Below are 14,010 nucleotides of genomic sequence, written 5' to 3'. Positions count from 1 at the left end.
CCAGACGAGCACTTTAATCAGAAGAGTTGTAATGCACAGCAGGGGCTGATTTATCACCAGTTGATGGGGCGGAGCGGTAAAAGCACTTACTTGATCACTGGTTTGTTTTGCTTGGTCACTCGACATTCTCATCATGCCCTCATATGTATCGGTATGTGATTTAGGAGGTCTGCCGCTATGAAGTCATTTTGTAGCAGGGTTTAATATCATTGAACAGGTGCAGATGCCCTGTTTTGACCAGTTTTGTCTTTTTAATAATGCACAGCATTTACCTTTGAACTAAATTTGAGATTTGTGGCCCTGATAAGTCCGCCTCACATTGTGAGCATCATCCTGGTTCTTTGTGTAATCCTGCTCCCCTAAAACGGACCCATTTAGGACCGCTTAGACAGTAAACTATCCAGGCCACCATATGACCCTGCTAATGGGTGTCCTGTATTACAGCACACAGCCAGATGAAGAGATCTCACTGGTGAAATTTCCCAACAGACCAGACCCATCTTTTAACTAAGCAATAGCCGTGCTGTTTTGTTTTTTGTTTTTTGTAAAGAATGTTTCATTTAAGAGCTGAATCTGTGACCCTGGACTAGGCAATCTGTCAGCACTACTGGGTTTCAATGCCAATTGATGGATTAAAATCTATGGATGTCTAATACATACATGGGCGAAGCAGATTCTGTGCTTTTCACAGATGACATATGAGCTTAAACCACATCCATATGTGTGAACTCTCCACAATCACACAAAAAATCAATGGACTCAGACTTGATTTATACTCTCTGCTTCAAGACACGTTGCATCAATGGAATGAAATCTGAATCCGGGCCTTCAGAAACATATTATCTTCATCCCACCAGCATGTCTGTCTACTGAATTCCAGATGCTTTTGGCACTGCATGTTTCACAGGTTTATATATACAGTATAAAATGAAATGCATATGTTTGTAATCTATTGTCTATTAAAAACTTGCTTAAAATGAACAATTAACTTGTGCAATGCACATATGCAGTGACCTAGTTACATTAATGCATTCAGTTTAGCCTGAGGTGACCTCGTTTGTGTGTCCTTGAAAAGTTACTGTTAAAGTCATTTTAAAACACTCATGCACATACAGTATGTGTGTTGCCTTCTGGCAAGCAGTAACATGCGAGATGATGATCTCATGTTCATTTTTCCATAGATACATTATTTTGCATCACAGTTGATTGTCTTTGGGTTACACAATGTACACGCACTGACTGAAGTGACCAGCACAAAGCTGAATTATCATAATCTGTCCTTCAGACGGTTGTGATTCCAGCGTGACCTCTCAGCTGTTCCACATAATCATGAAAAACAGTGAAATCATGAACATTCATATTTGTTTGACCAAGTAAAATATACACAACATATTAGATATTGTTTTCTGTGCTAAATACCAATAGCAATTATTTGTCTATAGAGTGATTTCTGGCACAAAACTAAATAATGATTATATTACAATAACAAGACATATGCATAAAAATACACAATAACAATACAAATGCTTAAATTCAAAAATAATCATTTCAAGGGATGCACTGAGATAATCATTTTCATGTTATGGCTGATAAAAGATAAATGTTACAATATCAAAACACAATTTGATATTTAATACTAAACATTTTAAATGCTACAAGTGAATTTAGGCATCACAAAATTATAATGTGTACATATGAAAATCTGATATTTTCATTTTACTTTTCACTTTTTAATTTCAAACAGTGTTATTTAATGTATTAAACAGTGTTATTAGATGTTTTTAAAGTTGAACTTTAAGTGAGCATTAGATGATGGCAAAGGCAATCTAAATGTAAAAATAGGGGAAATGAGCAGGCACATTATCTATAAAAGTCATTAACCATAATTCAATCAATAGTTTAATAATTAAATTAGTAGTGTGCATGGTGGTTTGCTGTTCCCAGGGAAACTATAATCTGATAAGGTGTTAATGCCGTTGTACACAAACACAAGACATTGGCAAACAACCACCAATAAAGCAGCAAAACCAGTCACACTTCAACAGAGGCTGAGACTATAAATGCTTGTTTTATATGCTATACATGCAAACACACAACGGATATGTTTTTTAAACTCTGTCCTTATGGCTTTCAGGAAAGGTGGATTACAGAAGGATGAGCAGAAGCATCTTGTAAATTCACTGTGGGCTTGAAATGCAAACACTTTGAGGAAGCATCTGTGGTTTGTGCATCCAAGTGTGAACCTCACCTTCTCTGTAATATTTATTTTTCCATTCCCCGGGCAAGCTCGAAAGGGAACAGATCCTCCATGTCCTGAAGATCTGTCATCATATCCCATAGCTAAACAACACCTGTTTCTGAAAGCTTTGAATACTTGCGTTCATTCCCATGGCTTTATTCTGTGGCGGGGGTGGAAGGCCAGGGGCCATAAACAGCCTCTTTCTCACTTTGTTGCAATTGTTGCTGTGAAGAATTTATGTGAGGAATTCTAATTGGAGATTGGAGAGTGGCTCCGGGTAGTTTCCCCCCGGCTGGGACGAGAATAGCACGGGCTCCAAGAGGCAGGTGAACCACATTCCCTGGCTGCACTCGGAGGTTATGGAGGTCATGCCCAAAATGCAGGTTGGAGACCTCTGATATTGTCACTGAAGAGGTCCTGAAATTTTAGACACCGTTGTAAGGTAAAATAAAGGATGGTTTTATATCAAATATCTCGTGGTTTTGGCTGACATTTTGTGAATATCCTGTAATGTTAAAAGTTAATTTTCATTTCAAAATGCCTGGATTCCCTCATCCTTTTGCTCTGTGCGTCCCTCCCTTGACCTCTCACAGTAAAATACACAGTTAAAGCTCAATAATACTTATTTTCTTACTGTTATAAGCCCTTCTGCATGCCTAGAGCCAGTGAAGTGCAAATTGGAGTCCGCCTGCAGAGGCTTTAAGTGTTGTGTTTACTAATGGAGTCAGGGGAACAGCTACAGCAGCAGTGGAAAGCTTTTGCCCCCCCTTTTTAGTATCTGGCAGACGTCCATGTCAGTTATTGAAACCTAATGAAGCCTGTCTGACCCTGATGAGTTTTGATTGTTGATGTGAAAGTATGAAAGTCAGGCCTGAAATGAGAAAAACAACACATTATGTGTTCAGCTTAGTGAGGGCTGGCTAACTGTGATGACATTGCATCAGATCGACAAGGGCACACTCGATGTTTGGCAGAGTGTTGATTGTTAGATAAGAGCATTGCCAAAGCTGGAATGTAGACGGTCCTGTAGGTGATTATGCAAAAGTTTTCCTATGAGGCATCTTAATGGGTTTGGGCCACAAATTTGGCAGTTTTAATTTTTAACAACGTTAATGAAAAGAATATAAACATATTTTGTGTCCATGGTTTGAAATAAATAAGAATATAAAATATTTATATTTTCTATAAATGTATATTAATTTATTTTATATATTAATATACAGTAAGAATAAAGCAAAATAAACACACAATATATATATATATATATATATATATATATTAAAATATGGATATTTTACGCAATCTCAAAGCCAGCTATCGAGATGTTTCAGCATTAAAATCATGAGATCAAAATCACTTATTCTAAGTTTTCTTGCTCTTATTAGCAATCAAGATGAGCTTAGTTGTCAGACAGTGTGAAAATTTCATATAGGCAAGCAGCAAGACACAGAGCAAGAGTTTTGTCACCTCCATGTTCAGATCTCGTACACCTGCTGCACTGTGTCTTTCACAAGACGACAGAGAGGGATTCACACCCTTAATTTGTGTAAGCCAGGCTCTCTGCTGTGTGGAAAACCAATATGGTGTCAAAACTGCCAAGCCAATAGTGATTCTCTCTCCCTCCTTTGGCTAGATACGGCATTATGAGTCAGCTTAGTTGGCCAGTATAAGGCCTTTGTGTGGAGACTGGGGACGACACTGAACTGGAGTACTCAGGGAAACAAGTCAACCTCATTTTCAGTGGTTTTTAGCAGGACCAGGTTCAAAATAGAAGCTTTGTGTGTAAACAGGAGAACAAGAGAAGTCCAGACCCATGTGAGTAGGCTATATTAAGCAAGCAAGCAGTGGGAGAGGTGTAATGCAAGGCTGGTAGGACTTTGTCACGACAAGGTAGGAGTTTGTACCCATTTCATTCAGTTCTTCGTATGCAAAGTACTACTGTACCAGAAATTTGTGCAAATACTGTGTAGAACTATGATATATTAAGCATTTTAATTCCAATTTAGTTTATTTTTTATAGACTTTTTATGTATTTAAAAACAGGTCTGCTAAAGAGTTTCTTTCTTCTGTTAAACACAAAAGAATATATTTTGAAGAACCAAGCAGTTTCTGGTCCCCATTGACTTCCATAGTATATATTTTTTTTCATACTATGGAAGTCAATGGGAACCAGCAGCTGTTTGGTTACCCACATTTTCTTTTGTGTTCAACAGAAGAAAGAAGCTCATACAGGTTTTAGAACAACTTGAGGGAGAGTAAATGATGACAACATTTTCATTTTTGGGTGAACTATCCCTTTAAGTTGTTTGTTAATTGTCACCTTTACTGAGGTTTATGTGTGAAGTATTGAGGTTGTATATGATAAATTTATGATGCAAAATGTTTTCTGAGGCAAAGACTCGCAAGCTATCTTTCCCTTTAGAGGTGATTCATAAATAAAAACTGTGCATGATAAAGATAAATAAAAAATTCTTGTGCTGCTTATTGACATTTGACAGGAGACATTTAACGTTCAGTGAACAGAAAAATCCAAATAGGCTAAATTACTGAGGATAATTACACTTATTGAAAGAACAAATCTCATTCTCAGACATCTCAATCCATCACATTGCCTTGATTTCCTTTTTCAGTACAAAGCTAAACATCCTAGGTGTGTAAGGTTCTCTCAAAAACCACATTGCTATAATATTTTGTTTCCTTTTAATTTTTTACAGTGCAGTTTTACCTTAATTCAGTGTATGTATGTTCAGATTATGAATTACTCTTGATTTAGACTGCATGTTGAATTCATATATTATTGTGCAGTCCAGTGTTTTTCTCTGGCCTCTGATGTCGTTTGGCTCAGCTCTGTCCATTAAACTGAAGCAGAGTCAACGTCTGTCCATGCTGAGTGGGTAATTCCTAATTTGTGTCTAGGTCTCTGCACCTGCACCCTGTGACATGAAGCTTGACAATAGTGAAAGTGCCCTGCACACACCTGTCCTCTCACATCAGACCATCTAGAGATGTAAATGCAGAGGGCTGGAGCGAAATAAGCATGTTACCGTGCAGCTGTCACCTGTCTCATCATTTTTATTTTTATGTTTAGTTCTGTTTAGTTTCATGTTCAGTCAGTTATTTGTTACCGTTTTGCCTGTGTTCCCTAGTTAGTTTTCTTATTAGTTTCTATGCACAGTTCTTTCTGTTCAGTGTTCGGTCTCGTTTACGTTTATGTTTAAGTGTGGTTAGACTTGTTATATCGCCTGTGGCTTTCCTGTAGTGATTGTTGAGTTTATTAAATACTATATCCTTGAATCTCATTGTGCCGTGCGTGTTAAGCCACACCTAATCGTTACATTTACCTAATGAGTGTGCATTTAAATGACACGCATACATTTTGCTGTCTCGTACCCAAACATGTCTAGAATGTTCCACTGTTGTCCTTCATCAGAAATGGATGAAAAGCTGTTCTACAACTTCATTTGTGTCTGGATCAGTCGGTCTGTCTAAAAGCAGAGGACTAAAGAGATTGTTAGCACAAATAATCATAAATCAGTCTCAATAAATTTTGCTGTTTTTTCTCTTCTCTCTGCTTTAGGCTTTTGGAAGTGTGACGGAACGTCTAAATGTGACTAAATGCATCTCCAACGAACACTGAGCCCAACATAGATACCATCCTGAAAATATCTGGTTATGAGAACTGGCACTACAAAAGTCCCTTGGTAAGTATAACTAGACAAATAAAAAATACGAGTAATGGGTAAAACAGCAACGTTTGTCTTCTAATTCAGCTCTTGAAAATGCTTATTTTAGATGCAGAATAATACTTAGTAGTACTTACAATAGTACTGTTCCGTTGTGATTGATCAAGACGCATTTGGGTCAATAAAAGACATTATTAAAAAATTCAAAAATAAACTATGCAAATGCATCTCATTCATACAATTACTTCTCTTCTATGATGAGCATATTTTTAATTCCTGAATTAAAATTAACCCTGATATTTTGGGGAGAGATAAAGTCAGATATGTCAGGGTAATAAAACTTGATGAAAATAATGTCATAATGAAAAAAAGCCTAATTAAAAGAATGAAATTCTTGCAAAGAAAACCTTGGTATAGTTTGTAATAATATATTCCTATTCATTCTTAGAAAAAAATATTTTAACAAAACTGATTCAATACTTATTAACAGTTAAGAAGATAGTTTTTAACTTTGATTCATATATTTAAAAACATTTTTGAAAATAGCAATTGATTACATCAAATCAATGATTACTTTTTTTTTTTCAATTTAATGACTGGTGTAACCATCTAGTATTCCTTTCCTTTTCAAAACCCCATGAAACCAAGAAGAATACACCGATTACATTTCTAAGAACTTGACATTATGATTTTAAAAAGATTTTTCCTTATTGTGGACACACTTATATGTACATTTTCTTTTTTGCAGGAAGGAGGTAAGATGTTCATGGATCTGTGTGGCCAGCGGGGCGCATGGACAGTCCTGCTGTTGTGGTGCCTAAACCTATCAGCTGCTGACCTCACCTGCCCGCAGAAATGCACTTGTTACCGTGACACGTTGGAGGTCAACTGCTCCTCAAGACACCTGACGGGTGTGCCTGAGGTGTTACTCAGCAATGCCAAACGCTTAGACCTTTCAAGAAACCAACTGAAAACGCTGGCTAGGCGTCAGTTCTCCGGCCTGTCAAAGCTTGAGGACCTAGACCTGAGTGAGAACATCATCTCCATGATTGAGGTGGAAACATTTCAGGGGCTGAAGAACCTGCGATACTTGAGGATAAAGAACAACCGCCTGAAGATCCTCCCGGTCGGGGTCTTCTCCGGCCTCACCAACCTTCAACGTCTGGACATCAGTGAGAATGAGATCCTGGTTTTCCTGGATTACACATTCCAGGACATGACTAACTTACAGCAGCTCGATGCAGGAGAAAACGACCTGGTGTTTATCTCGCAACGGGCTTTTGTTGGGCTGCAGGCGCTGAAGGAGCTGAACGTGGACCGCAGCAATCTGACCTCCATCCCCACTGAGGCTCTGTCGCAACTTCAGAGCTTGACCAAGCTGCGCCTGCGCAAGCTGACCATAAGCGTGTTGCCCAACAATGCCTTTCGCCAACTGCACCAGCTGCGCACATTGCAGATCCTCCACTGGCCTTCTCTCGAGACGTTAAATAGCAACAGCCTGGTTGGTCTCAACCTTACCACTTTAGTTTTAAGCAACTGTAACCTTAGCTCTGTACCTTACGCTCCACTGCGCCATCTCGCTTACCTGCGGTACCTCGACCTGTCCTACAACCCCATCACCTCCATACAAGGCAACTTGCTGGGGGAGCTTCTGCGGCTGCAAGAGTTGCACCTGGTAGGTGGGAGCCTGTTACGTATTGAGCCAGCTGCCTTCAGGGGTCTGGTCCACTTTCGTCTGCTCAATGTGTCCTCGAATCGCCTGACGACATTGGAAGAAAGTGTCTTCCACTCGGTAGGGAACTTGCAGACACTGCGGCTGGACAGAAACCCGTTGGCTTGTGACTGCAGGCTACTCTGGGTTGTGCGACGACGTCGGAGACTGGATTTCGATGGCCGCCAACCCACCTGTTCGGCTCAGAATCAGCACAAGAAGGCATTTCGTGACTTTTCGGAGGCTGATCTTCCGGTTATATTTACGTGCAGACGGGCGCAGATTGTGAACCGCCAGCTGCAGGATGCGAGTGTGGTGGAAGGCATGAGCATACGGTTTGACTGCAGAGCCGAGGGCTATCCGTCGCCTTCTATTGCCTGGCTGTCAGCCCAGCAGACTGCACTTAGCTCTGTCGGGAGAGTACGAGTGCTTGCTAATGGGAGTTTAGAAGTGCGTTATGCCCAAGTACAAGACAGTGGAACGTATCTGTGCACTGCAGCTAATGCAGCGGGGAACGACAGCATCTCCATGAGTCTGCAAGTGGAGGGGCTCCCACAAAACCGCACCGCATCGTATTTCTCAGACGAGGGATGGATGGAAACTTCATTGCCTCCTTCTACCAACTCCTCCACACGGGTGTCAAGTCCTTACCCGTTTGATGCTAAAACCCTCATCATTGCTACCACCATGGGATTTCTCTCTTTCCTCAGCTCTGTGGCGATCTGTTTCGTGTTTATGTTCTTCTGGAGTCAGAGCAAAGGACAGATAAAACACACTGCCACTATAGACTTCGTGCCACGATCATCCATGGGTGGAGGTGGAGATGGTGGGGACACTGGGAGATTCACAATGAAGCTTATTTGAGCTGGAATAGAGAATAATTGGTCATGGTTACAATTAGTTGAGCCTTTAAAACTGTAGTAACTCTTAAAGTTGCAACTTGCCATCACAGCAAGGTACAAAGCCTTATGATAACATATTTTGCAAGCCTGATTGACTATGTAAATAGGTATAACAACTTATCTTTATAATAATTTCATTCATATTGTGCAAGTCTGATTGACATTAATGTAAGTAGGTTTAAAGCTCCAGTCCGTAATTTTTTGGGTTAAAAATTATCCAAAATAAATTTTTGAGCAAGTACATAACCAGCCAGTGTTCAAAACTATCTGCTTGCCTTTGCTCGATTCAAAACGGTAAGCTTGTAATAATGTTTTTAATTCCAGTGGTACTGGTGGATTTCCGCGGGAGATTCGAGCATGTCTTTGCGTCATTACGTCACATCTGTACACATAAAGAAGGAGTCTCGGCTAGTAGGCTATATTGCGTGTGAGGATGTTGGAGGTGGAGATTTATAGCCTTTTCTCACTGCACTTGGTATAATTAAACGTATTAATTTGATGGCGGATCCAGAAAGATTCAAACGACAATCACCAGTGACAACTAGAGATTCACCCGTTGTAAAATGCAAAAGACTTCGGAGTGGCTACAGAAAAAAAGAGACTGCAACCGCCCCCATGCGAAAACAAGGATACATATCGGAAGGGCTTTAAATGTAGTCACGCAATGCTGACGTTGTTAACATTAACAATTTGAGAACAAAGTATAATTTGCACGGTTTGACGTGATATGATAAGCGATCGTTAGATTTAATCAGCGCAAATTACTGCAAAGCTTTTTTCCCCTTAGTTGGTCAGAACAAAAGTGGATGTTTCTTACTTGTTCAGATGACATTTTCCGATGAAAATTCTTATGTTGGTCATACTTCCAAAAAGTAGAATCTGTGATTCTGAATGCCAGTATCCAAATCGGCGCGGGGACTGACAGCTGCACATTCTCCTCAAAACATTGGATTCATCCGCGCTGTGCCATGCCGAGGCACAACCCACGTAAAGTTGATAATTCCGCTAATAACTGCAATTGCAGATTTCGAACTGAGATGGCGACAAAGAGGAAAAACTACGGACTGCAGCTTTAACTTCTCTTTATAATAGTATTTTAGCTGAGAAGTTAGATTATATCAAATTTAATATAAGTAAGGTAGTATAGTGGCTTGAGCAATTCCAAAGTCTGAAGATAAACAACAAACACATTTTCTTACTGTTCGATAGTAATAATTCATTTTTATAAAATATTATTAATAATAATAATAATTAATAAAATATTTAATAAATACAAAATATATATAACTTTTATTTACTATTAATTATTATTAATAGTAAATTGTATTTAAAATAGTATACAAAATATAACTACATTTATTTACGAATATATATAAATACACACATAGTATAGTGACTAATAAATAATTAAGCAACTGTTGGATATTATTGTGGTGTGCCCTCGATTTGGTTTGTCATTTTTTTAGGCTCACAGCTCTTAGTATAATGGATAAAATCTCTTCCTTTGTAAGGGCTCAGGCACAGTTAGCCTTTAGAGATATTCATTTCACTGCCAAATTAAACCAGAACACGCCGTGCGATGATGCATTTGACAACAATGCAGTTTTAGATATTGTAATATTGTTGCACAAAAGTATATGCAAAAGACTGAAAAACCCCATAGATCTATATATGTCTTAACAGCCTATTAACATCTATTGTAGTTTGTAGAAATTAAAACATTGCAACAGGAAATAAATGAATTTAACTAATAATAATTTTTAAAAAGTTAAGAATTTTAAATGGACGATAAGTTATTGAAATGGATTGCTGTATTATATATTGTGTGTGATATTGTACATTACAGATGTTATATTTATAGGTTGCAGTAAGATTACAAAAACTTTGCAAGGTTATTCAGAAATGTCTTTTATGCTTCTTCATTTTTTTAAAAACATCATCAAGTGATGTTATGCCATGCCAGTGAGTCTTATGGCTATGCACAAATGGCTATGTCATGATTGCACACACACATGGTTATTTACCTAAGATGCTTTGCAATTTATGTAATGTATATAAGTTATATTTCCACATTTTGATGTTTTTGCTAATGCATTTGTAAGTTATAATATTTTGCATTGGATCATTAAAGACTATGCAAGTCTGCCTGTTCAGAAAACCATTTTGTCTCACTATTTTTACTCCACGGGGTTCCATTTTAAACCTCCTCATTAAAAATTCATGTACATTTCTAGGTAAAAATTAATTTCTGAGTCCTGAAAGTCTGAACAATTTAGATACTGTGATCATATCCCTTTGTTACTCTGGTGCATGCAGTATAAAATTGTCCAGATGTAAGCTCCATCTGTTTCATCAAGGCGCACCTATAACCTTGAGTGGCTGCAGTTTTTCTTTAGCTCATCTGATTGTGGAGGATAAATGACATGAGATGTAAGAGAGAAGAATCTGCATAATTATCTGCATCAGTCACTGTCTTGTTTGTTAAACGGATAAATAATTGTCTCCTGCTGCCTCTCATCTGATTACCTACGATTAATGTTTGATTTTACAGAATTTATGCCATTCATTCAGTCTAATAACAAAGTAAAATTGATACGTGATAGGTATGTTTTATTACACTGATGACGGATTATTGTCTGAGAGTACAGGAAGAGACGGGGAACTCGCGGTGGTGTTTCAGTCAGGCTGTCGTTTTGTTGGACAGACAGTTCTCAAGCTTTAACTGGATTCTGCTGAGAGAGAGAGAAAGAGAACGAGAGAGTGAGAGTAAATAATTTCTGCTGTTGCCCAGAATAACCCAGAAAAAAAAGATGATAATCACGTGTATGACCAGTGGTTTAAACCCTTTAGGATTACCTCTAGTTGTCTCAATCTGTTGTATAGGTCTGTCTGGCTACGGCGTACTGATCAAATAAAAATGCTTTTTATTCTCCAAAAATGTGTTGCAATTAAACTACAATTAAACTAACAGTTAAATAATCATTTCATTAAGATAAGAATTTTGTCATGTTTTTGTTATACACAATAAAAAATAATACACATACTGCACAAATATAAAAGTGTGTGTGTGTGTAGTCATAAATGTGGAGCTATAGCAGTATGTTCAGATCTTCCTGTTCTGTACCCACAGATGTGAGGACTTATTTGTGCCACCGTTTTGACCAAAATATGTCGCTTATGCCTTTTGGCCACTAGCTGGAGCCAAAGAAATACATATAAAAGAGACAATAGCCTGTACTATACAAAACTGCACAAGAACTTTAAAATTGATGTCAGTTTACACAGACTTAATTTGATCTTGTGATAAATGTAACAGATTTCATGGTGCCAAATAATCTACAATGGATGGAAGAATGGAAATGTGTTTTCTGTGTGCCCACTCTGCCACTGATGCAGTGAGCATTGGCTTATCTGAGCTCCAAGAGTATTGATGAACCTGATGAATAGGACAATAACATGGGCAAGATGCAGAGTGAGCAGATTCTTATCGCTGATTCTGTCAAGAACTGACAAAGCAAACTTAACAGTTCACTGAAAAAAACAGATAATAGATTACTCGGACAGTTATATATGTATCTTGAAAGCATCTGTAACAACAGTTCCCACACTTAGAAATATGGAAGAGCCATGGTATTGCTAATGAATATGACTAGGCCTACTTTGCTACAAATCTTATTATTTTATATATATATATATATATATATATTTACAGGATTCTGAGATTCTTACACATATATTGTAATGGAATATTTTAATATAGAATTAAATGTACCTCCAAATCCACTGCAGACACACACACACACACACACACACATAGAAGCCCTCCTGCACAAAGGAAGCACATGCCAGAGTGACACAGGAAGTGCTTATCTACATCTATGCCAGATTGCAAACTGCAAGACAAACACTAATGTAGCAAGACTGCGTTTTAACAGTTCCTCTGAGAAAAAAAAAAAAAAAAAACCAAAGCAGCCGAAACAGGAACAATGTCTGTGGTTTTTGGGTATATATAGCTCAAGGAAAAGTGTGTTAAAGTGTGTTCATTTTTTGTTATTTTTTAACAAGTTGCTTGATTGAACTGCTTAGAAGTAAGTTACTCTTTGTTCATCCATTCTCCAGGACCGCCCTGGGAAGGGATTAGCTGAAGAATCATAACCTGTAACCTTTTATTATTTTGCTAAAGTAACCAAGTATATTTCTCTTTTGTATAAATAAACTTTTATTTTATAAAGAAAAGTATTTTTCGTTTTACTTCAGCTGTACAAAGAAAGTTCAATAGCAATAAGATACACTGAAAAAAAAGGAAAGCAGCTTTATTGAGAATACTAAAATAATACACTTACAATCTACTTAATACATTTATGTTTGAGATGCAAACATAATTACATTGCATAAACTCCAAATGAAATTCAGCACAGTCATCAAAAAGTGATATGATCATGTTGCAATAAAATGTTCAAATCAATTCAGGCTCAATTTACCATCAAACAGATGGTGTTCACTCAAAATGATTTTACTGCTGTTCCATTTACTTAATTAAAATGAGCTAATACAACACAATTGTGTTGTATTTTGGCACTTAATTTCATCATGTATAATTAACCTAATTCAGTTGTTGCAACATGTAAATATTGCATCAGTGTATTTCTGAAACTACATTAAACAAGAGAGGTACATGTTTGTTTCAGCTTATTCCATTTTATTTTATAATTTTTATATGATAAAAACAAGACGTTTTGGCGTCCATGTGTTCTCAATCTGAATATTTAGCAAATGCGGGTTTCTGGGTAGTGTCATGTCAATGCTGGGAAAAAACATATTTTTAGACTTATGTTGAAATGCTGCACACAAAGTCAATTTGGCTTTTATTGAACTAAGGAAGAAGAAAAAAATGCCCGCACATTTTTTTTTTTGGTCTGCCTTTTTTGAGGTTTTTATTTATTTTTAAATTATGTAAAGATAACTTGATTAGATTGTGTAGAATTAACATGATCCAGGCATGTATCTAAAGTAAAAGAATAATATTCAGCTAACATGACTGAATTATGTTAGGTTAACTTAAACAGAGCATGTACACATTACTTAAATAAAATACATGTGATTAACACAAAACTATTGTACAGAAACGATGTGAATGTGTAGGATACTGTGAACCCAAACAAATTATGTGGAACCAGTGTCCATAATTCAATTGAGTAAATCCAATGAAATTTTTTTTTCAGTGTAGGCATTGTTACATCTTCACTGACCAAGACAATAAGGAATCCAGGAAGCTTTCACCAGATGGTAAGCATGAAAGATCTTTTGAGTCAATGATTGTTATTGTTGTATGGTGTTAAGGGACATACCTTAGATTTAACTTGTATAAAAAAAAACTAGCCAAGTGTAGTAAACCTGATCGGAAAAGGCCACCTAAATAGGGGTTATTCAGGCAATGAGTTAAATACCAGATCTCACCACAATATCCAAGTTTGA

At 37.4% G+C, this 14,010-nt stretch overlaps 1 protein-coding gene across 2 annotated transcripts in view; it reads left to right on the top strand.

Annotated features, from left to right (window-relative positions):
• lingo4b (leucine rich repeat and Ig domain containing 4b) overlaps positions 1 to 9,757 on the top strand; it is a 13,012-nt gene extending 3,255 nt beyond the window's left edge. Inside the window, exons 1-3 of one of the 2 annotated variants that reach the window (XM_056233076.1) lie at positions 3,920 to 4,129; positions 5,817 to 5,940; positions 6,671 to 9,757. In XM_056233076.1, the coding sequence (XP_056089051.1) occupies positions 6,683 to 8,497 (1,815 nt within the window). In that variant the 5' untranslated portion in view covers positions 3,920 to 4,129; positions 5,817 to 5,940; positions 6,671 to 6,682 and the 3' untranslated portion in view covers positions 8,498 to 9,757. Of the gene's footprint in view, positions 1 to 3,919; positions 4,130 to 5,816; positions 5,941 to 6,670 lie in introns of those variants that run through there. The other variant, XM_056233077.1, reaches the window with a different exon arrangement.
• The last annotated feature ends 4,253 nt before the right edge of the window (positions 9,758 to 14,010 follow it).

This window comes from Rhinichthys klamathensis, unplaced genomic scaffold, assembly GCF_029890125.1.
Source record: "Rhinichthys klamathensis goyatoka isolate OS25496 unplaced genomic scaffold, OSU_Roscu_1.1 h1tg000359l_1, whole genome shotgun sequence".
Taxonomy (NCBI): domain Eukaryota; kingdom Metazoa; phylum Chordata; class Actinopteri; order Cypriniformes; family Leuciscidae; genus Rhinichthys; species Rhinichthys klamathensis.
Note: the sequence above shows the minus strand (reverse complement) of the source record. Positions and strands in the feature narration are given on the sequence as shown.